Source organism: Schistocerca americana, chromosome 2 (assembly GCF_021461395.2).
Source record: "Schistocerca americana isolate TAMUIC-IGC-003095 chromosome 2, iqSchAmer2.1, whole genome shotgun sequence".
Lineage (NCBI taxonomy): Eukaryota > Metazoa > Arthropoda > Insecta > Orthoptera > Acrididae > Schistocerca > Schistocerca americana.
This window is the reverse complement of record NC_060120.1, coordinates 862944663-862969507: the sequence shown is the minus strand read 5'-3', so window position 1 is coordinate 862969507 and position 24845 is coordinate 862944663. Positions and strand designations below refer to the sequence as shown.

Here is a 24845-nt window from a genome sequence, read left to right as displayed (position 1 = left end):
ATCATGATCAGCAATTCATGTCATGGCCTCCACACTCTCCCGACTTAACCCCATGCGATTTCTTTCTGTGGGGTTATGTGAAAGATTCAGTGTTTAAACCTCCTCTACCAAGAAACGTGCCAGAACTGCGAGCTCGCATCAACGATGCTTTCGAACTCATTGATGGGGACATGCTGCGCCGAGTGTGGGAGGAACTTGATTATCGGCTTGATGTCTGCCGAATCACTAAAGGGGCACATATCGAACATTTGTGAATGCCTAAAAAAACTTTTTGAGTTTTTGAATGTGTGTGCAAAGCATTGTGAAAATATCTCAAATAATAAAGTTATTGTAGAGCTGTGAAATCGCTTCAATCATTTGTAATAACCCTGTACATGACACTACCACCACCTGTATATGTGCATTTCACTATCCCACGACTTTCGTCACTTCAGTGAATTTATATTGCAGAATAGGATTTTTCAAATAATTAAACTGGGGAAACATTTAGTATTAACAGCTACGAAGGAAGTGGTGCAGCAAGGCTTATGAAGTAGGCAAAACAAGCTTTAAGGCAGTCTCTTGAGATCTGTAGCCACAGCAACCACCCAGACCTCCATCTCCAAACCCCCCCCCCCCTCCCCCAACAACACTCCCAACTTGGAGTATGCAGGCTGTTTCAAGCGGCCTGCTCTCCTATGGAATCATACATTTTGCACAGTGATTTTCTTTATTTTGTATTCCTTACAGTTGCGGGGTTGTTATTTTATCTGACATTACTATTGACTGTCAAAAGCAAGTTCAACAAATGTTATTCAGGGGAGAAAAGCAACATAGCTCTCTCAGCCTGGGTATTCTCATACAGGGTCAGCCAAGAGAATGGTTTGAGCGATATGGGCCTAAACTGCCAGCAAGTATTCTTGATAAAGGCCCCAGTCATTCTGTTATTATTGATAACATGTCTACTATGGCAAAAGCAAAACTAGCAGACAATTAGCTTTGGTGTCAAAACGTTGAAGTAAGTGATAAATTTAAATAGGTGGAGGTTATGGACCTAACATCTCTCCATAAGCCACAGTTGTCTACATACAAAATATGCAAGTTGACAAATACATAAAGGCATACAGTCATTGAGCAGTCACCTTGTCACTGCCATTCCAACCCAGAAGAATGGATATGGATCAAATTGAAGGTTACAATGCCAGCAATAATAATAATAATATAAAAAAAAGAAAAAACAACATCTACAGTATGGCACTCGGCAATGTAGCTATAATAAATCCACTTCTGAAAACTTGAACAAAGCAACCAACCTTACACAGCACATCACGGAAAAAGCTATGTAGAATGAAACTATTTTTAAAAATTTGTTATAAGAAATGACGTGACAATAAGTAATGGCAATGATACTTCAAGCATTTCATACAATAAGAGGGGAGTGGGGGGGAGGGGGGGAACACACACACACACACGGAACTTAACAGGAAGATAGGAGAATAGGGAAGCCTACAAGGCTGCAAAAAAGATGGCAAAAAGAGCAGTGGTAAAAGCAAAGGCTGAGGCAAAGGAAGACGCATATGAAAAGCTGGAAAGAAGACAGGATGGCAGGCAACTCCTCCGGATTGCTAAAGCAAGAGATAAGGTGACCAAGGACATATCAATAATGAATCAGGTGTAGTATTACATGACCTTGAGAAAACCCTGAATTGGTGGTGGGAACACTTTGAAGGGCAAATGATAATTAATTTAGACCCTCAGCTGCTGACAGGTGGTGCTGATATACCTCAATGGGGACAGCTGAAAATGTGCGCCCCGACTGGGACTCGAACCAAGGATTTGCTGCTTACATGGCAGACGCTCTATTCATCAGAGCCACCGAGGACACAGGTGAATAGCACAACTGCAGGGACTTATCCCTTGCCTCTTCCTGCGAGACCCACATTCCCAACTGTCCACAATCTACATACGTAATGTACCTAATAGATATTTGCCCATCCACTCATTGTGGACAGTTGGGAAGGCCTCACGGGAAGCGTGCAAGGGAGAAGTCCCTGCAGTCGCATTATTCATCTGTGTCCTCGGTGGCTCAGATGGATAGAGCATCTGCCATGTAAGCAGGAGATCCCGGGTTCGAGTCCCAGTCGGGGCACACATTTTCAGCTGTCCCCATCAGGGTATATCAACAATGCCTGTCTGCAGCTGAGGGTTTCAATTAATTATGATTTACTCTAGAGAAGCTGCGCAGTCATCAATGGTATTTGTTCTTTCGAGAACAGTTACTATCTTCATATATACTTTGAAGGGCTATTGAATGAGGAAAAGGTAAGAGAGAAGTATGACGATAGAGATATAAATGAAGGAATGACCCAAAGTATAAGTAGGGAAGAAGTCGAACACACAATGAAGAAAATGAAAAATGGGAAGGCCCTAGGGGCAGACCAAATCCCAACAGAAGCATGGAAAAGTCTTGGAGAATAGGGAACTGTTGTTCTCTGGCATCTAATGCAGAAGATCCGGAAAGGAGAAAGAAAGCTGCATGCATGGAAGAGCAGTGTACTGGTTCCCATATACAAGGGGAAAGGGGGTATCCAAAACTGTGGAAATTATAGAGGGATAAAACTGATGTCTCACACAATGAAGATCTGGGAAAGGGTAATTGAGAATAGGTTGTGTCTAGAAACTGAAGTATGTGAAGAACAGTTTAGGTTTATGCCGAGAAGAGGAACAACTGAAGTGATATTTGCACTAAGGCAACTGATGGCAAGGCACAGAGAAGTACAAGACGAACTGCATATGGCCTTTATCGACCTTAAGAAGGCATATGACAGAGCGCCGAGGCAAGAGATATAGAGATGTCTGAGAAGTAAATGCCTGCCACAAAAATATATCAATGTGGTAGAAGACATGTATGAAGGTGCAACGTCATAAGTCAGGAGCAGTGCAGGTGCAACAAAGGCATTTCCTGTGAGAGTAGGACTACACCAGGGATCTGCCCTCAGCCCGTATCTCTTTGACCTTGTCATGGATGTACTAGTTAAAGATTTGAAAAAAGAGGCACCTTGGAGCATGATGTTTGCAGATGATGTTGTAATCTGTGAACCCACTCAGGAGGCACTTCAAGACAAGCTTGAACAGAGGAGAAAAGCTCTAGAGGAAAGGGAAATGAGAATTAGCAGGGTGAAAACAGAGTATATGTGTACAAAGGATGCCAAAGACCTATATATTAACCTGCAAGGAGAACAACTGATGCTGGTCAAGAAATTTAAATACCTAGGCTCTTACATGCAAAGTGATGGAGGACTGGAGGCCGAAATACAGCACAAGATAAACAGTGGATGGATGAACTGGAGGAAACAGCAGAGTACTGTGTGATAAAAAGGTTAGCCGCAGAATGAAAGGAAAGCTTTAAAAGTCTGTGGTGAGGCCTGCGATGCTGTATAGCGCAGAAACTTGGCCAATTACAAAAGCCCAAGAGAAAAGATGGAAGTGGCAGAAGTGAGAATGTTAAGGTGGATGAGTGGGGTGACGCAAAAGGATAGACTAAGGAATGAGTACATCAGGGGAACAGGGAAAGTGGGGCCCATAGGGAAGAAGATCCAAGAGAGTAGGCTAAGATGGTATGGACATGTGCAGAGAAGAGGGGGGTACTACGTTGGGAGAAGAATTGAAGACCTAGAAATTGAAGGACGAAGGAGAAGGGCAAGGTAGCAGGGGATCTACAGGAGCAAGGATGGCTCAGAGAAGAAGCAGTCGATAGACATTTATGGAAGAGAAGGATCCAGCAAAGCAATGCCAACCCCACATGATGTGGGAAAAGGCTGATGGTGAGGATGGGAGCTATGGGACTAAACAGCAAGGTTATTAGTCACGCGATTCCGAAGTCACACGCGGAAGAGAGGGGGTCCAGTAAAAGTGGACAGATCCAGTCAGAGGAGTCAAACTATAAAACAAGGAAGTTAAAAGACACACAGTACAAGGTAGAAAAGAGTAACCAAAATCTAAGAACTGGAAAAACAGAGGAATAAGAGAGTGATCTTTGCATGGGGGAGTAATCATGGGTTCCAGACTGAGAAATCATGAAGAGAGACCTCAACCACAACCACCCTAAAAAAATAAAAACCACTTTCATGGAGGAAACTGAGGACCAGTTCAACCATCTGTGAATCGTCTGCTAATATTAAAATTAAGGAATCTGGAAGACTATACTTAGTATGAAGAGTCAAAAGAAGGGGGCATTCCATCAATACATGTGATACTGTCAGTCTGGTTCCACAGCCACACAGTGTGGGTGGTTTGTTACCCAAGAGGAAACAATGAGTGAGCCTGGTCTGACCAATGCTTAGATGGCATAAGACAGTGGACTCCTTCAGAGGAGCAGAAGGAAGAGCGCCACAGTGCAGTACACTCCTTGATTGTGATGATTTTATTACTGAGAGCAGTAGTGCAACAGAAGTCATTTCACTTTTGGGCAAAGAGAGATTTGATGTAGATCCACATATCCACAGCTGGAATCATGAAAGGGAATGGAAGGTAAATATCTGCTTCAGTAGCCAACAGTCAGCCAGTTCATTCCCTGGGACGGCCACATGACTTGAGACCCAGAGAAAGACAACTGATAAGGTGGCACGGCCGTGGGCAGAGAGAAGGTCACGGATAGCAGAGACCAAAGGGTGATGACAGTACCATCGGTCGATAGCCTGCAGATTGCTCACTGAGTTGGTACATATTAAAACACTGTGGAGGGAAGCCTAAGCAATAAAAAGGATGGTCATGTTAAAGGCCAGCAGCTCTGCTGTGAACACACAGCATGATCCCAGCAACAAACGGTGTTCTACGTCAGTAGGATATGTAAAAGCATATCCCACCTTTTCTATAGCAATAGAACCAATAGTGTAGTATTGGAACTCTGCAAGGATGAAACGTACAAGATGGCGGAAGACCATAGGGGTGACAGGGACCTTAGGACCATGGAATAGGTCAGTCCTAATTTGTGGTCTACGCAACATCCAAGTGCAGGTGTCAGAGGAAGTACATAGGGTGCATTCCAGTGACTGGAAATGGCGATCCCGACAAAGGGAAGTGTGAGACATTCCAACCAGCAGTCTCACCGGTGGGCTGTTATCAAGAGGGAGACATCACTCATTTGCAAAAAGGACAGCATACATGGGATGGTCAGGGAATTGACAATTAGTGATTGCAAAAGAAATCAGGAGTTGGCTCCACTGTTTTTGTAGAGGGGGGAACGCCTGCTTCTGCGAGGAGACTGCAAACGGGACTACTGCGAAGGGCACCAATAGCTAGATGCACCCCACATTGGTGAACAGAATCAAGCATTTTCGGAGCAGAAGGAGCTGCTGAGCCATAAACCTGACTACAATAATCTAGTCTGGAAAAGACCAGAGCACGGTACAGATGGAGAGGAGTAGCACGGTCTGCACCCCAAGATGTGTGGTCCAGGAGGCTGAGACAATTAAGCTTTCTCATGCATGTAGACTTCCGGTGGCGAATAATGGGAAACCACATCAGCTTTTTATCAAAAAGTAAGGCCCAAGAAAGGAGACTGTGCTACAACATCTAGGAGCTGGTCACCTAAATAACACTGTGGACTGGGAAGTACTGCCGGTCGACGGCAAAAAGCATAACCCGCTTTTTTTGAGGGAGAAAATTGGAAGCATGGGAGACTGCCCATGCAGAGGTCTGTCACATGGCACCTTGAAGCCAGTGCTCAGCAGATGCTACTGATTGGGAACTGCACCAGATGCAAAAATCACTGACACACAACTCAGGGTAACCAAAGGCCTAACAGAGGTTACAAGCCCAACGACGGCTATGAAAAAGAGTGACACACTTAACACAGAACCCTATGGGATAATTCTCCTGAATCCAAGGGGTGCCGAGATGTGCCAACTCGAACCTGGATGAGCGGATAAAAATCTGAAGGTGGCCACAAAAGCGCCAGTCATGGAGATTAACTAAAATGTGATGGGACCAAGCCTTGTCGTATGCCTTATGTAGATCATCACTGGCAGGTGCCGGAGAGGGGGGCAGGCTTCCAAAGGAGAGGGTTTGGGAACTAAAGGGGAACTGGAGAGGGGGACGGGGCTTGGGTAAGGAAAAGGTAGGAGGTGGACAGGATGTGGCAAAAGTTGAAGAAAGTGACTCCAGATGGAGGCTCTCATATTTGTGGCAAGCCTCAGCATAAGACAGGCAATCATATAACTTGTACTCTTGGCTCTTCTTTTGTCTCTTGTAAGCTGGGCAATCTGGCAAGCAAGGAGAGTGCCAGTCATGACATTTGACACACAAAGTTGGTGGAACATAGTGGCTTCCCTCATGGAGTGGGTGTCCACAGGCACCACACACACAGAGGGGAAGCGGGAAGACATGCCCAAAATGCAAGCACCGACAGCACCTCAAGGGTGATGGGACATACGGCTTCACATCGAATCTGTAGCACTTAACCTAGACCTTCTCTGGGAGGGTATCCCCTAGAAAGCCAGAATGAAGGTGCCAGTATTGGTGTGATTGTCTTTACAACCCTTCTGCACAAGTTGAACAAAATTAATGCTGTGTCGCTCAAGATTAGCCTGGAGTTCCTCATAAGTTTGCAGGATGACATCCCTATGAAAAATCACTCGCTCTCTGTACCATATTCAGTGACTGGTGAGTGATAATAGACACTGGGACATTGCCAAGATGATCACAAGCATGAAGAGTTGCAGGTTGGGCAGCAGAGGAAGCTTTGATCAGAAAGCCCAACTGCATCTTACTGAGACATTCCACTTCACCACACTTGTCCTCGATATTCTCCACAAAAGCCAATGGCTTTGTGGCAGTGAACGTGTCCCCATCTGTCCTAGTACAGACGTGGTAGTGGGAAAAGTGTTTATCCCCAGACTGCAAGCCTGGCCTTCCTGCCAAGGTGTAGCCAGGAAGGAAAGGCTGGGTCGTACGAAGCAGCATTCAATGATCCTTCGCTATACAAAGAGACAGCCACTTGAGTAAGGTCAGATTTTTGCAGCTTGATAAGCTTCATGTGCCAAGCACCCATCTTGATACCACCCACTCCAATCAGAGGCTCTCTCCATGGGTGCCATCCCGCTACAGCAAGGGCCGCCTGGCATGGCGGCCATTGCTGGGAGTTCTGATGCTACAGGAAGACAAGTAACTACTCCTTGGCATACATGGGGAGGGAACAACTAGGGTCTCCATAGTGTGATCCCTTTGTTGTCAGGGGGCTCAGCAAGACAGGTACATCAAAGCCCCACTACAAGGCTGGATACACATGCCAGTGACTTAGCAACCTAGCAGGATGGAGGGGGGGGGGGGGGGGGGCTATGGTGGGGAAGGAAGGGGCAGAGGAATCCACACTTCAGATGCTAGGGAGGGAGTTCTTTCCTAAATGGTTCACATTAAAAAACAGAAAATTTTTATCAAAAAGTTCAGAAAATCAAGAAGTAGTCAGAAAGAGAACTGAAATTCAGAAAGAAGAAACAAGATTTAGAGTTTTGCCGATTGCAAGAACAGTTGAACAGAATGCATAGTGTCTTGAAAAATAGATTGCAAGATGAATATCAATGAAAGCAAAACCAAATGTAATGGAATGTAATCATATTAAATCAAGTGATGCCGAAGGAATTAGATTAGGGAGTGAGACACTAAAACAGGTAGCGAGTTTTGTTATTTGGGCAGCAAACTAAGTGTCAATTCCCAAAGTAGGGCGGATATAAAACGCAGACATAGCAATATATCAGGTGATAAGTCGCAACCTGGGGCCAAGGAATCATCAATCTGGTAATGGATGGAAGTGCAGAAGGTAAAAATTGTGGTGGGAGAACAAGGCTTCACTACAGTAAGCAGTTCAAATAGATGTAAGTTTCAATAGTAGTGCAAAGGTGAAGAGTATAGAATTGCATGGAGATCTGGATCAAATCATTCTTCAGGTTGAAGACTGCAACAACAACAACAACAACAACAAATTTACCGTGTAAATGCAGCATCTAAGCAAGCTATTTTTGACTTGTTTTAAGTTCAGTGGAGCAGCATAATAAATTATTATAGTATCAGCTAAGTTCTTGGAATGTGCACAGTATCGGGTATTACAGCGTAACTTAATTCCTAGTAACAAAGATGATGTGACTTACCGAACGAAAGCACTGGCAGGTCAATAGACACACAAACAAACACAAACATACACACAAAATTCTACCTTTCGCAACAAACAGTTGCTTCGTCAGGAAAGAGGGAAGGAGAGGGAAAGACGAAAGGAAGTGGGTTTTAAGGGAGAGGGTAAGGAGTCATTCCAATCCCGGGAGCGGAAAGACTTACCTTAGGGGGAAAAAAGGACGGGTATACACTCGCGCACACACACACACACACACACACACACACACACACACACACACACACACACACATATCCATCCACACATATACAGACACAAGCAGACATATTTAAAGGCGAAGAGTTTGGGCAGAGATGTCAGTCGAGGCAGAAGTGCAGAGGCAAATATGTTGTTGAATGACAGGTGAGGTATGAGTGGCGGCAACTTGAAATTAGCGGAGATTGAGGCCTGGTGGGTAACGGGAAGAGAGGATATATTGAAGAGCAAGTTTCCATCTCCGGAGTTCGGATAGGCTGGTGTTGGTGGGAAGTATCCAGATAACCGGGACGGCGTAACACTGTGCCAAGATGTGCTGGCCGTGCACCAAGGCATGTTTAGCCACAGGGTGATCCTCATTACCAACAAACACTGTCTGCCTGTGTCCATTCATGCGAATGGACAGTTTGTTGCTAGTCATTCCCACATAGAATGCATCACAGTGTAGGCAGGTCAGTTGGTAAATCACGTGGGTGCTTTCACATGTGGCTCTGCCTTTGATCGTGTACACCTTCCGGGTTACAGGACTGGAGTAGGTGGTGGTGGGAGGGTGCATGGTACAGGTTTTACGCCGGGGGCGGTTACAAGGATAGGAGCCAGAGGGTAGGGAAGGTGGTTTGGGGATTTCATAGGGATGAACTAACGGGTTACGAAGGTTAGGTGGACGGCGGAAAGACACTCTTGGTGGAGTGGGGAGGATTTCATGAAGGATGGATCTCATTTCAGGGCAGGATTTGAGGAAGTCGTATCCCTGCTGGAGAGCCACATTCAGAGTCTGGTCCAGTCCCGGAAAGTATCCTGTCACAAGAGGGGCACTTTTGTGGTCCTTCTGTAGGGGTTCTGGGTTTGAGGGGATGAGGAAGTGGCTCTGGTTATTTGCTTCTGTACCAGGTCGGGAGGGTAGTTGCGGGATTCGAAAGCTGTTGTCAGGTGGTTGGTGTAATGGTTCAGGGATTCTGGACTGGAGCAGATTCGTTTGCCACGAAGACCTAGGCTGTAGGGAAGGGACCGTTTGATGTGGAATGGGTGGCAGCTGTCATAATGCAGGTACTGTTGCTTGTTGGTGGGTTTGATGTGGACGGACGTGTGAAGCTGGCCTTGGACAGGTGGAGGTCAACGTCAAGGAAAGTGGCATGGGATTTGGAGTAGGACCAGGTGAATCTGATGGAACCAAAGGAGTTGAGGTTGGAGAGGAAATTCTGGAGTTCTTCTTCACTGTGAGTCCAGATCATGAAGATGTCATCAATAAATCTGTACCAAACTTTGGGTTGGCAGGCCTGGGTAACCAAGAAGGTTTCCTCTAAGCGACCCATGAATAGGTTGGCGTACGAGGGGGCCATCCTGGTACCCAAGGCTGTTCCCTTTAATTGTTGGTATGTCTGGCCTTCAAAAGTGAAGAAGTTGTGGGTCAGGATGAAGCTGGCTAAGAATCCCCCACAGAAGAACCACAAAAGTGTCCCTCTTGTGACAGGACACTTTCCGGGACTGGACCAGACTCTGAATGTGGCTCTCCAGCAGGGATACGACTTCCTCAAATCCTGCCCTGAAATGAGATCCATCCTTCACGAAATCCTCCCCACTCCACCAAGAGTGTCTTTCCGCCGTCCACCTAACCTTCGTAACCCGTTAGTTCATCCCTATGAAATCCCCAAACCACCTTCCCTACCCTCTGGCTCCTATCCTTGTAACCGCCCCCAGTGTAAAACCTGTCCCATGCACCCTCCCACCACCACCTACTCCAGTCCTGTAACCCGGAAGGTGCACACGATCAAAGGCAGAGCCACATGTGAAAGCACCCACGTGATTTACCAACTGACCTGCCTACACTGTGATGCATCCTATGTGGGAATGACCAGCAACAAACTGTCCATTAGCATGAATGGACACAGGCAGACAGTGTTTGTTGGTAATGAGGATCACCCTGTGGCTAAACATGCCTTGGTGCACGGCCAGCACATCTTGGCACAGTGTTACGCCGTCCGGGTTATCTGGATACTTCCCACCAACACCAGCCTATCCGAACTCCGGAGATGGAAACTTGCTCTTCAATATATCCTCTCTTCCCGTTACCCACCAGGCCTCAATCTCTGCTAATTTCAAGTTGCCGCCACTCATACCTCACCTGTCATTCAACATCATCTTTGCCTCTGCACTTCCGCCTCGACTGACATCTCTGCCCAAACTCTTTGCCTTTAAATATGTCTGCCTGTGTCTGTATATGTGTGTGTGTGTGTGTGTGTGTGTGTGTGTGTGTGTGTGTGTGTGTGTGTGTGTGTGTGTGTGTGTGTGTGTGCGCACGCGCGCGAGTGTATACCCGTCCTTTTTCCCCCCTAAGGTAAGTCTTTCCGCTCCCGGGATTGGAATGACTCCTTACCCTCTCCCTTAAAACCCACTTCCTTTCGTCTTTCCCTCTCCTTCCCTCTTTCCTGACGAAGCAACCGTTTGTTGCGAAAGGTAGAATTTTGTGTGTATGTTTGTGTTTGTTTGTGTGTCTATCAACCTGCCAGCGCTTTCGTTCGGTAAGTCACATCATCTTTGTTTTTAGATATATTTTCCCACGTGGAATGTCTCCCTCTATTATATTAATTCCTAGTAAACTTTATCTCATTTGTCAGCACTCAGATCGAAGATGGGGGAAAATGACAATAGGTCTTTTACTGACTCCTGCTTAGTACTTTGCTCTCATGAGCTTCAAGAATGATTAAAGAATTAGATGAAAGGCAGTAAATGTATCTTCAGGGTACGTTCATCTACACACACAATTATGGAGTAATATTAACATACATTGATGCCAAGTGACAATTTATTTATACACTTTAAAAATGTGAAGATAATTTTAATTACAATTGCACAGAATTTGAAGGCCATGGATTCTAAATGGTGGAAATAGGGATTGGTAATGACACATGACTTGAAACAAAAAGGAAATTTATTTTAAGCATCTACCACTGCAGAATTTGAATACAACCACTGGAAAATTAAATAATAGCAAATAATAATAGGCAGTATTACTGTAATCCATGTACTATGCCTCCTTTATCTTTGGAACAGGAGAGAGAACATACCTAATATATTTTCATGACGCATTAAAACTGTCTGGTAAATTTCTGTTTCTCTGAACCAGCTTGCTTCTTCTGTAGTAAAGAATACTTTCACTGCCACTTTCTCTCCTCGCCATTTCGCCAGCCACACTTCTCCGTACCTGCCCTTCCCCACAGAATGTACCATCTGTATTTGCTTTGCTATAGTGCGCTGAACCTATTAAGGAAAATCAAAATATTAGAAGCTAATAAACCATAGTAATCATTTAGTACAAAAATTTGTGCCATCTGTAGAGCAAGGAAATGTCTTCTTAATGGCTTATCTTCCTTTTTACATCTTTTTATTTCTTACGCAGAACATGGGACTTGGTCACACAAATATTAAATTAACTGTTAACAATGTAGGAGAAGATAGATTGCTATTTACCGTAAAGAAGACAAGTAAAATTGTGGACAGGCATGATTAAAAGACACACTCATGGAGTTTTCAGCCACAGCCTCCGTCAGTAAACACACACACACACACACACACACACACACACACACACACACACACACACACACGACAGCAAACTCCACACCCAAGTATCTCTCTCTACTGATGAAGGCTGTGGCCGAAAGCTACATGTGAGTGTCTTTTAATCATGCGTGTCTGCAGCTTGATTTCTTCTTCTTCTTCTTCTTCTTCTTCTTCTTCTTCAGTAAGTAGCAATCTATCTATTCCTACACTGTTGATATTCCTACCTGGAGTTTCCATTGTTTGAACTTAACACTTAATCAACACAAAAAAACTCAAGTATGAGTTAATGAGCTACAAACAGATTATTCTAATGATGAACTAATGCCCCTTACAGATACTACCCTCACAACATATTTATTACAAATTTGTAAGTATCGTACCTTCACTAAGTAATTTTACTGTTAGGGTAGTAAAAAGAGGACTTTTCTCTCAAACTGTTCAAATAATAAAAGTAACAGCATACTGATATGCACAAAAACGTATATTCAATACCAACCATTAACTTAAATTACATAGAAAATGTACTAATTATTTTCCATACTGTACACAACATCAATATAATGAATAATTTAGGTCTACTGCTTGGTGGCTTGCATACATTTTAGTGCATATATTTTTATTTTTTTTTTAAAAAAAAAAGAAGTGTATTTCAGTTATAACTGAAGTGAAAAGTGCTTCTAGTTTGTCTAAGTTTCCCCATTTAGAACAGCTGAGAAGCAGACGTGCCCTTTTTAGAATTGGTCAGAAGTATTTCATTTCCTTTAAATAACATCCAATCAGAGAGACCACGAAGTGCTTTTCTTCTGCCAGAGAATCAGCAGATTTTTGCTGAGCAGAGGATTTTTTAATATTTGTACATTAATGTGTGAGGTTCTTTGAGTCACTTTTGCCATTACTGGTGGGATTTATTATTCAGGGTGTATACGCAGACAAGCAAAACAAAAAAATATAATTCCAGGATTTCTCGGTTAAAAATACACTTACTCCCAGGTGGAAACATAGTTTTTCCCTGTTAATTGACAGTATATTTTCTCTCGCAACTGTATAACTTCTCAATCCATTGAATGGTTATGGTTTTATACATGGGCATAGAATTTACCGGCACTTTAGAAAGCGAAACTCAGGGGAAAAACACCTTTTGGAAAGATGTTTGATGTGCAGTAACATGTACGCTGAATATTTTCGTATTATGAAAGTATAAATTCGAATTCCACCAAACACCGCATGTTACTTTCCGAAGCACTGAAATCGAGATTGCGATGTGTATTTGTAAGCCAGTCATAGCTCATGTCACGTGATCTCACCAGCCGATGACATCGGATATTCAGAGCTTCGGACATGTGCTGCAGTCGGCCAATAGCAACATCACTGTTATGTAGCGCGAACACACGAACAGGAAAAGTGAATGGTTTAAATTAATATGTATAATGTTGCTACAAGAAAAACAAAGCTTTCACATATAATATTGGTCTCTAAGGCCAATATGCTGCAAGAGAAGCTAAGCTTTCACATATAAGGTTGGTCTTTTATGCACGTATTACATTTTAAGATATATCACACAAATGTGCCAGTAAATTTTTTTATAACAACATAAAACTGTGATCTTCTGGGCTATACATTCTTCTAAATGGCTCATCATCGAAGAGCTGATTTTTAACCGAGTCCCAGATTCCCTGTGAAGTAGGCATCGACCTGATATTATGCTTTTCAATGTGGTTTCTGGATGTAAATTTCCTTGGGTAGCAGTACTTTGTTATCTCATGTCTGTTTCTTTGTTATGGCATAATGCCATACATACTAGAAGATGAAAACGTACACTTGAAATGCACTGAACAGTTGAAACTAACAAACAGTTTGGAATTAAACCCTTTGTTTCAAATATACTGACTGCCTCAGATGAAAAGATTAATAAAAGAAAATTTCTTCAGCAAAGTGATAAAAATAACTTCATTGTTCTGCATGCCAATTAATGCTTGACTGTCAGAAATGTGGAAATAAACTAAAATCTGAAACTAATAACGTATTTTATCTTTCCGTAATTATGTGAATGTATTTTAATTCACATGATAGCTCCCGGCCTAAGAAATCAATTTTGTTTTCATTTCACATGAGTGCAGTAGACAAAGAAGAAACAGCAAAATCACTAAATGTAAACACGGGTCACATGGAGACTACCCACTTCCCTATTATAACCCACACTGCTCTGCATATCAGACCTGTATCTATGATATTTCTGAACCGGGGCAATAGTAGATAGTGGCATCCCTCAAGTGTTTGAGATAGGACATCAAAAATTTTTTAAAATCAAATTTTCAAAAATATGTTCATTTTGTAGTGCACATCTTTCTGAAGAGTCTGATACATAAAACATACGTGTCCGAGGAATTGTAAGACATGGTATTTGATCTTAAGTGTGTCAAAGTGCAGCGCCACACCACTTCACACAGCATTCTTCTATCGCATGTCACTGTATTTCGGTCTGTGGAATTGAAAGGTGTAAATTTTGTACTGGATGCCATCAAACTATACTCAGGACAGTGGAAATTAAAATGTCCTATGGTGCCTCTCCTGCTTCCAGTCGATCAGTTTAACATCCTGCCCCTCTTTTTTAAAATAAAATAAAACAGAAAATTTTCACTCTTTATTCCGTATTAGCTAACAACTTGCTGCTTTGTGTGACATAAAATTAAGTATAGGACACACAAAACCAGTAAAGAGAAGACATAAACAAGACAGTGCACATTTCTTCAGTCCTAGCTCCCAGAATTTTCTCTCTAATCTTGCTACAGCTTTACACGGCGTGCTTTCCTTTCTGCGAAAGGATCTGTTACCTCATCAAAGTTAGTCAAACGTTTTGCTACATGAAAAATCGAAATGTTGTTGTCTAATACTGAAAAAGCTGTAATTACAAATAAGCCCAAGACTGGTGTGGTTTCTCGACCTGATTACCTGTGTTTTGTCACTGTCTGCGAGATACAACAAAATTTGCCTTTATAATTCTGCAGTAATTGTAACACACACCAAATAAACGAGACTGTTTTGACAGAAATGGTCATTTTTATAACACTGCAGAATATAATTCACAAAGTACCAATATCAAATGCCTATTAGGCCTACTACAAGCAAGAAGCTTTACGTTAGGAAATAGTTTTACACTTCATTCATATGCTCCAGTTTCTCAAGCAGGAGATCGAAAAGTAGTAGTGCGAAATTTTTATATAAATTTGGTATCACCATATTCTTCCATAATTTAAGTGATGTCACCGTTTCTTCTCCTTCCTCTTTCTAACAAACAATGTTGTCATCACTAATTCTGTATCTATTCCTGCCAATGTCAATGCTTATTCGCTGGTTAACTTGACTAACTCTGCCAGAATCACCAGTCTAGTTATCCCGCAATTATTCTCTGGTTAGGCATTACTATGTGTTCGTACAACACGTTTTCTGTACTTCTTCCAGAATAGACCTTTAAGCGGCTGCTAGCCGGAGACTGTACAACTGGCCCTTGCTAGTGTAACGATCTGGCCAAAAATTTTCTGTCAAAATTTCCTTTTCTTGGATACACCGAGAAAGTAATATGTAATCTTTCTTACCTGTTATTCCTGTTAGTCGTTTATTCTCACTCTGGTAGCCTGAATCTATGGATTTCGCTGGTAATCATAACAACGCTCATCATTAGCAAACCCAATCAACCTCATAATCAGACAGTGGTTGTCTTTCTTTCGTTCGGCTATACTCTGCTCAGCTCGTATAGCCCCTTTTGTCTGCAGGAAAGTTCACCTCTAGATGTGACGAGGATTCCACTGACAGAGACATCACGTACACTATGCACGCATTCACAAACCAACTTAGGATTCATTCAGGAATCAACTTGGAATGTGTTCAACAATGTTCAAAAACCAACACGGACACGTTTCGAAGTCATACGAATAATCGATAGACGAACATGTGCTGGATGGTAGGCGCTTTGTGAAACAAGGTTTTTTTCCTCGAGAACATAAATTTGCATCCTCCCCCCTCCCCCACTCCTAGATCCAGGGCTGCTGCGCAGTCTGGCAGCTTGGGTGCGCCAGTAAAATTTTTCCCGGTAGGACCTAGCTGCCCCCCCCCCTTTTTTTTCTGCTGTGACTGCTTACACAGCCAACAGCCACATTTCTGTAGCCAGAAGCGGGAGAAGATACTACTCAACTGTGCATGCGCATGATCCCACTTGTAACTGCTAAAACAAATCTAATGTTAACAGTTGTGATGTCATGCTCATCATAGGCAATTTGTTGTTGCAAAGCCTTTAACACATTTTGCTGTTGGCAGACACTTGTATTAGCACTGTGTTTTGTTGCTGTATATGGCGCATTTCCTTTGCAATTTAAGTTTTATTTTAGTTTTTTCTCTCATTCACGTTTTATTGCTGCAGTATTATTCTGCAGTAGCAGGATACAGTAATATCCTTTGTTAGAGTATTGGTTCTTACCAGCCAAAATTACAAAAATTTAACTGAGAACAAAAACAATGAAAAATTCCTGGAATTCAAAAAAATTTCCGGGTTTTTCCCGGTTTTCACACAGATGAAAAAATTCCTGGGTTTTTCCCAGATCTCCCAGTTGTCCTGGGTCATTGACACCCTGTTATTGTATTTTGCAACTAGACACGTTATCCTCTCCAGTGTAACCTGAGCCCTTTAAGAAACATTGTAACCATACATTTGCGCATCTAAATAAGGCTGGACTTTTTCTCAATACAAGATAGATACTGGTATGTTAGCACACACGAATCATTCATTGTCAGTGGCAAAATCAAAAGTGAGGGTGGCTTTAAAATGGAAAGCTAAGTGTTTATAAATGCATTATTTTTCGCACCAGTGTTTAAGAAGGGTAGTAGGTGTAATCCATCGAACTACACACCTTTATCATTGACGTCGGTTTGCAGTAGGGTTTTGGAGCATATACTGTATTCAAACATTATGAATCATATCGAAGGGAACGATCTATTGATACGTAATCAGCATGATTTCAGAAAACATCGTTCTTTTGCAACGCAGCTAGCTCTTTATTCGCACGAAGTAATGGCCGCTATCGACAGGGGATCTCAAGTTGATTCCGTATTTCTAGACTTCCGGAAAGCTTTTGACACCGTTCCTCACAAGTGACTTCTAATCAAGCTGCGGGCCTATGGGGTATCGTCTCAGTTGTGCGACTGGATTCATGATTTCCTGTCAGGAAGGTCGCAGTTCGTAGTAATAGACGGCAAGTCATGGAGTAAAACTGAAGTGATATCAGGTGTTCCCCACGAAAGCGTCCTGGGACCTCTTCTGTTCCTGATCTATATAAATGACCTGGGTGACAATCTGAGCAGTTCTCTTAGGTTGATCGCAGATGATGCTGTAATTTACCGTCTAGTAAGGTCATCCGAAGATCAGTATCAGGTGCAAAGCGATTTAGAAAAGATTGCTGTATGGTGTGGCAGGTGGCAGTTGACGCTAAATAACAAAAAGTGTGAGGCAATCCACATGAGTTCCAAAAGAAATCCGTTGGAATTCGATTACAACAATTCTCAATTGTACAATAGTACAATTCTCAAGGCTGTCAATATAACTAAGTACCTGGGTGTTAAAATTACGAACAACTTCAGTTGGAAAGACCACACAGATAATATTGTGGGGAAGGCGAGCCAAAGGTTGCGTTTCATTGGCAGGACACTTAGAAGATGCAACAAGTCCACTAAAGAGACAGCTTACACTACACTCGTTCGGCCTCTGTTAGAATATTGCTGCGCGGTGTGGGATCATTACCAGGTGGGATTGACGGAGGACATCGAAAGGGTGCAAAAAAGGGCAGCTTGTTTTGTATTATCACGTAATAGGGGAGAGAGTGTGGCAAATATGATACGCGAGTTGGGATGGATGTCATTAAAGCAAAGACGTTTCTCATCGCGGCGAGATCTATTTACGAAATTTCAGTCACCCACTTTCTCTTCTGAATGCGAAAATATTTTGATGAGCCCAACCTACATAGGTAGGAATGATCATCAAAATAAAATAAGAGAAGTCAGAGCTCAAACAGAAAGGTTTAGGTGTTCGTTTTTCCCGCGCACTGTTGGGGAGTGGAATGGTAGAGAGAGAGTATGATTGTGGTTCGATGAACCCTCTGCCAAGCACTTAAATGTGAACTGCAGAGTAATGATGTAGATGTAGATGAAGCATATGCCATACACAATGTGAGCCAAGTGGTCCTCATTTTCAAGCATTTTAAAATACCACGGCCTACTGCACCCAGCACCTTTTATTAAAGTGGCACTGCCTAGCAGCTGGTTTTGAGACCAAAGAAACCGCTATCTTTCCTCTCGTGAAGTGCGGCTGGAACACACTAGCAGTACGAGCATCCTCTAGTGGTTGTGGTGACAGATGTTTTCCTTCTTGAATCACTGAGGCAAGAAGTGATGTACGTAGATGTTTATGCAACAGGTTCCTATCAAGCCATTAGATGGATGACAATGGAGTTACATACTATCCAGTGTTCTCCTGAAGAAGTGATTTGGAGTTGTTTCTCCCAGTTGTCACATGGCTTGGTGACACACAAATTGTGGAAGCGCCAGCTAGTATCAGTAGTATCCTACTAGTTTTAGTTTAGTGTCTGCTTCCTCCTGCAGGCACTAACAAATTCACCTGTGAATGGTTTTGAGGCGAGTTTGGTATCGAGTACTGTCAGTTGTTTCTTGGCTGTTCAGGGTTGGAAATATTATCAACATCAAGTACTGATTCCCTACATCAGTGATTACATGATTTGATTTGCATAATGAGTTTATTGATGGGGAATGAATTCTGCATGTCATATAGGAGGAATTGACCAGCCTTCTTTGTGGTGCTGTTTACTGTGTCAAGCAACTGTAATCAAAAGTCTTAATTAAAATGAGTGCCACAAGGTGGGTGAAATGGTCACTCAGTCATGTGCGTCCCTGTTGGATTGTCTGAAGAGTGTGGTTTATGAAAGAAATGTCCAAGCGAGCATTAAGTTGGCTGGCAGTGTTTTCTTAACTTTTCTTGATCCAGTTGGCTGTGCCTAGTGCACATAGTGGTGCGTACTGGAGTTAGGTTGTTGCTATATACTGAACAGTGTCTTGTCTGAGTACTGTCATCATGTGTTTGGCATTACGTGTCAATCACTGTTATAGAGTTGAAAATTTGTTGTAAGGAACAACGTACAATAGTTGTTGGTAGTTCATCCGCTTGCTCAGTGGGTATCCTGAGATGCCAGCAGCAAAATCCTACACTAGGAGTTGTTACAGTTCTATCAGTGATAAATCAGTATTAGTGCACTGGCTACTAGCAAGGCCTTTGCTGTACACATATGTTGTACTGGCACTGTTGATCAGGCTAATGTCCGTCTAGTTATACGAGGGTCAAGTCCCCAGTATAAATCAAAAACCTAGATTAAGTTATGGCTAAAGCCGTTTAGCCTAAGTGGGTTATCACCCAATTGTTGTAAGTATGATACACAGCTATTGCCTTCGTCGTAAGTGAGGCTATCTCATTAAAACTAAGAAACGTCAAATGAACACACTAGGTTAAGGATCCAGCTGGGATGTATCTCAGTGAGCATCACTATGGTGTGCCTTAATCCACAGTAACCCTTAATATTAACAGGTACAAGGTAACACATGCTTTACATGGCTAACTAACTCTACTATAGACGCGGTTTGTCATCATTAACCTGTGGTGACCACTGAATCTGTGTTTTTATCAATGCCACTAGGCGGTTGTGCTTGTGTGAAATGGTATGCACAGAATCACTGGCTTTATGATAATGACTTTAATTATGTTTTCTGCTGTAACATGTAATAACAATCTTGCCAGAATTTTATTTGTTTTAAGTTTTTATTCTGACCAGTTAATGTGAAAAGGATAGTTGCTACTCACCATATAGCAAAGATGCTGAGTCAAAGACAGGCACAACAAAAAGACTGTTGGAAAAGTAAGCTTTCGGCGAACAAGGCCTTCGTAAAAAAAAAAAAAAAAAAAAAAAAACCCACACACACACACACACACACACACACACACACACACACAGTCTGGCTTCAGCTTCCAGAGGTGTGTGTGTGTGTGTGTGTGTGTGTGTGTGTGTGTGTGTGTGTGTGTCCATTTTCAACGTGAAGGCCTTGCTGGCCGAAAGCTCACTTACCATCAGTCTTATTCATGACTATCTATGACTCAGTACCTCCACTAGTGAGTAGCATCTATCCTTTTCATAACATTGTTACATACCAACCTGGAGTTTCCATTGTTTGATTTTGCCTGATCAGTTGCATTTCTCATGCAATATTTAAATTGTTGGCTAATTGTATGTCATATATGGTGCATTTTAAATATCAATATTATCAGCCAACTGTGTACTGATCAGATTGACAGAAAGGTGGAATGTCCCATAAGTCACCATAGTTATTCAGATTTCTGTTTCATAATAAAATTGCTTGCGTCTTCCATTTCTCTTCCACCCTCAACAATTCCAAGGTCTACACAATGACTTATTGACAGTCAAGCTGGATCAATTTCTGGTGTACAGCACTGGTTTCACTATGGAGACACTGGATTGTTGAACCTCTCACCTGATTCCAAACACCAACCTGTTGTAAGGTTGTAAAATTTGAAACTGAAGGATTAATAGAACAGATTGTTTCAGCCCGACTAGCTCTGAAGTTAAAATAACTAAGTGTTACACTCCCCAACAACGTTGCCCTTTTACAAATGTTTGAACAATTATCCCAGTATCCTTTAAGAATATTATTGCTTTCCTATGTAAGTCTGCTTAGCTGTTAAGAACACTTACCAGCAAAGGAAGACCAGATCCCGAACCAGAGCTCTGGTCTATTAGCTCCTGTAGTGTACCACTATTTGTTAAATATGGATCACAACTGTGTTCCATATAAAGCCGTCTATCTTCACGCTTTTTGTACCTAGAGACAAAGAAACTTATGAGTTAGTCTACATCCTTCATTTATCCACACAAAGTCAGAAGTCCAAGAGAAGTAGTAGTAGAAGTAGTAGTAGAAGTAGTAGTAGTAGTAGTAGTAGTAATAATAATAATAATAATAATAATACTCCAGAGTTCTCACGACAAACACAATCTATACTTTAAACAAGTTGTCATTACTGGTGCACAACTCTTGTGAGCACACACAACTTTAATTGATAATGAATCCTTTCTCACACAAAAGAACGGAAATGAATCAATATATTTCAATAGAGCTCATGCTAAGGGTGTTATTTTATACCCTTTAGCAAAATATATTCTTTAAAACTGGTGCAACATAACTATTTGCGGGTACTAGTAGCGATCAAACTCGTTCGTCGAATTCCCCATTTGCTACCCACATAGGTTTGTCGAAAAAGTGCACATACGTACACACCAAGTTTGTCAAATTTAACCTCACATTTGAAGCTGCTGTCATCATGTTGCAAAGCATTATGACTCTAGTGGGAATGGCTACAATGCAGGCAAAGCATTTCTTGCTTTGACTTTAGCACTGTGTACAATGAAGAAAAAGAAAACAAGATGTTGGCCTGGGTTATCATTGAAATTAAAAAGATTAATAAATGCATGAAAATCTGCTGAAGGAAATATTAAACTCAGAACCTGACGATTACATAAACTTTCTCCAGACAGACAGTCAAACTTCTAATAACTTGTTAGAGTAACTTCACACACACACACACACACACACACACACACACACACACACACACTGATGAACACACTGTTATGTGACAATCTATTCTTTTCTACTCAGTCCTCTAATCAAATTTTATTAAAATACACAATGTGGAAATATATCCACTGCCCATGAAAAAAAGATAGCTCTGCTTTTTTAATTTTATCTCATGTGATGTGTATGCAATACTGATTTTCTTCAATGCCTTCATGTGTAATATATGGCTGGGGAAGATGAAACAGCTCTATCATTTTGGTTATTGTCAGTGCTCTTATTTCTATCCTTTAGCGCAGTTTCCATAATTGTAAAAACTCTCAAGACAATGAGATGAACTCTTTCTTGCTAAATCTTAGCAGTAAAATATTATGAACAACGTCTGCCATCTTGTCAAATGTACCATCAATCAAAATTCCTCTTTAACATGTCAAACAGTCTACGTTTGACAAACCTATCTAACAAAGCCACACACTGCCGTATAATTTGACAAACTAGAAAAACTGAAAAACTGTTTGAGCGTTTATGGAAACGCTAAGAAATTTGTATTTTTACCTACATTCTAAATTTACAAATTAAGATGTGTAAGTTGATATAATTTCTGACCTAGCAGTACTAATGTAAAAATAAGGATTTTATCTTTGTGTGTCAGGTGTATCATGTAAGTGGATATAAAATTCCTATGTATACCACAATGGCACACACATTTCAGTCTGGAAGTGGTTAAGTTCATTAACTTGAGACCAACAAGAAGTATCAATAGGAGTATTCCTGCATATTCAAGTATTTTGAGAGTTTTTAAGTCTGTCAGTGAATGGAACAATTTCCAGTACGGTACTTTCAAAAGCAGTTATGAAGTCTTTGTTTGGTGTGAGAATGCAATGAAGTATAAATACTCTCTCCATTTACAGCAGAAATATTAGTCTGACTGGCAGTAAAAATTGCAGGTGTTGTACCAAAGGTTAAAGTTCCGACTTTCTTAAGGGCAATGTCATTAATTCAAAATAACAAGCTCATTTGGAGAGAAACAGAAAAAGACATTGGCTCTAGTCTTGAAGCTAAATTTGATTCATAATTGGCGGCAATAGCTGCAAATAAAGGATGGTGACAAAAAAAAATTGTCATAACCGTTACAATATGTACTAACTTATGCAACCACTGTTACTGAAATTTCAAAGTCATATTATCAAAACAGCATATAATACAGGTTAAGCTACGACATGCTAAACTGTTCACAAGCTTGCTGTGCAGCAAGCACATGGGCTGAACTTCTGTTTGTCTCAGCTCTGGTGGGTCCTCCTTGGAAGTATTCGGTACAGCATGACATTTCATTTAGGGTTGTTTGCACAAAGAGAGGCAGTCTAGTGATCATCGTTACAAACATTTAAAAATGAATGGAAATGACACAAGAGAAGGATGAGAATTCTCGATATGTATTATGCAGTCATATAGTCAACATGTACCACAAATTTGATAGGGAACAACATTAAAACAACATGAATGAAGAACTTAAAGATATCACTGACAATGAAAGAGCAAGAAAATATAATGATCAACAGACAGGGATTTGATTTTCTGTGCACTAAAAAGCACTTTGAGCTAATTTGCAGGCATGAAGCACATGATGAAATTGGTGGAATGAATATTAAATTTTCTGAAGTCTCACAAAATATTACACTGCCAGTTGCAACAGTTTTCAATGGAACTGAAAAAAAGAGCATGGAGACACTATACTGTACAGCAAAGTACATTGGGCAACTCAAGAGACATGCCAGGAACGATTTTTCCATTTAAAACTCTCTATCGTTGATTTTCTGAAGGAAAAAGGAGACCAGGAATGAAAATTACAACATCCAGAAGGGACTGCAGTTCTCGCATTTTAAATGGACTTTACTGTATACTACCCACATTAAGATATCACAAGGTGAGAACAACTTATTTCTGATCTGATGGGGATGAGTTTAAACAAAAATTGCATTGTGGAAGGGACAAATTCTGATGAAAAACACTGTCCACTCCCCTAAGCTCACTGACATTAAAATAATAATAATAATAATAATGCAATTTCTGAAGAGTTTATTGTGGCCTTTAAAGAATTACAAGGACAGATTTCTAAACGTTTTGAGGACACTGCCAATCTTTTCTGAGCTGTTTTCGAGACTGCTTGACATTGCAGTTGAAAGTGCCCCTGTGCATGTGCAGGTAGAACTGATTGAGCTGTAATGTAATTCCCATTTAAAAGAAATTCTTTTATGGTAAAACTGTCCAAGTTATCAAAGCTGTTTTCCTTCGGAAGAGTTTCCACATACCCATAATGAGGCCGCAAATGTGATTAAATATTTCGAGTAACTTATGGTTTTGACGGCTTCTTTCAATTACGGAACTCGGTAAGCCATGATTACTCAGGAACCCAAGTGTGAAAATCTGTGAAACTGTCTTTATCTATCTGAATGCCAACAGTTTGTGGCACATAACCGTTATATTATGCCTCCAAAGTACCAGAAATAATTAAATTTTACTGAAAATTTCTTTTATTTGTGATCTCTGTTGTTGACAAATATGAAATCAAGTAGTGTGCAATGTGACTGCGTTGCCATCTAAACAGGGCACATTTCCAGTTTCCCCCTCTTCCCCTCCTTGTGCTCAGATAGCATGCCGTGGTGGTGGTGGTGGTGGTGGTGGTGGTGGTGGTGTGCAGCCAGGTGAGAGAGCTATGCCATCCCCGATACAAAAAATACAGAATTAAAATTGCTAAAAAATAATTGTTTTAAAATACAGTAATACTGCAGTGGTCCAGCATCTGTAACCTACAGGCCTGACAGTCTGGCAGGCATCAGAAATTTTCCCAGATTTTTAGTTTAGCACTGTTGGCAGTACAGATGAGCAGTTGATGCCTTTGAGAAATATTTGAACTGTTCAGCATGGTACTTTGTCAGTAACAATTGTCTGCCTTAATGAGCAATTATATTTTTGCCAATATAAAGCCAGTTCCGCTGTTAGCTTTGTGCTACAGTCGAGTCGATGTAAGAGTATCTCCGACAGCTAATAGTGCTGTTGCCAGTTTTCAGTGGCTACATTGAAATGGCTGCAGGTGAGAACAATAGCCTCTACAGAGCCATGACAATATGGAGGAATTACCATAGAGATGTTTACAAGTCTGTGTTATATGATGGGTTGAGGTCGACACCCAAAGCTGCTGTGCCAAGCCCACTCCAACCACCAGTGATTA

The 24845-nt window shown here is 41.6% G+C and overlaps 1 protein-coding gene across 1 annotated transcript in view; it reads right to left on the bottom strand.

Moving 5' to 3' along the window:
• Positions 1 to 24845, bottom strand: part of LOC124595699 (bone morphogenetic protein receptor type-1B) — a 182256-nt gene that overhangs the window by 18018 nt on the left and 139393 nt on the right. Inside the window, exons 4-5 of the mRNA XM_047134559.1 lie at positions 20740 to 20866; positions 11425 to 11617 (exon numbers count right to left, since the gene is read on the bottom strand). Coding sequence (XP_046990515.1) covers positions 11425 to 11617; positions 20740 to 20866 — 320 coding nt within the window. The remainder of the gene's footprint in view (positions 1 to 11424; positions 11618 to 20739; positions 20867 to 24845) is intronic.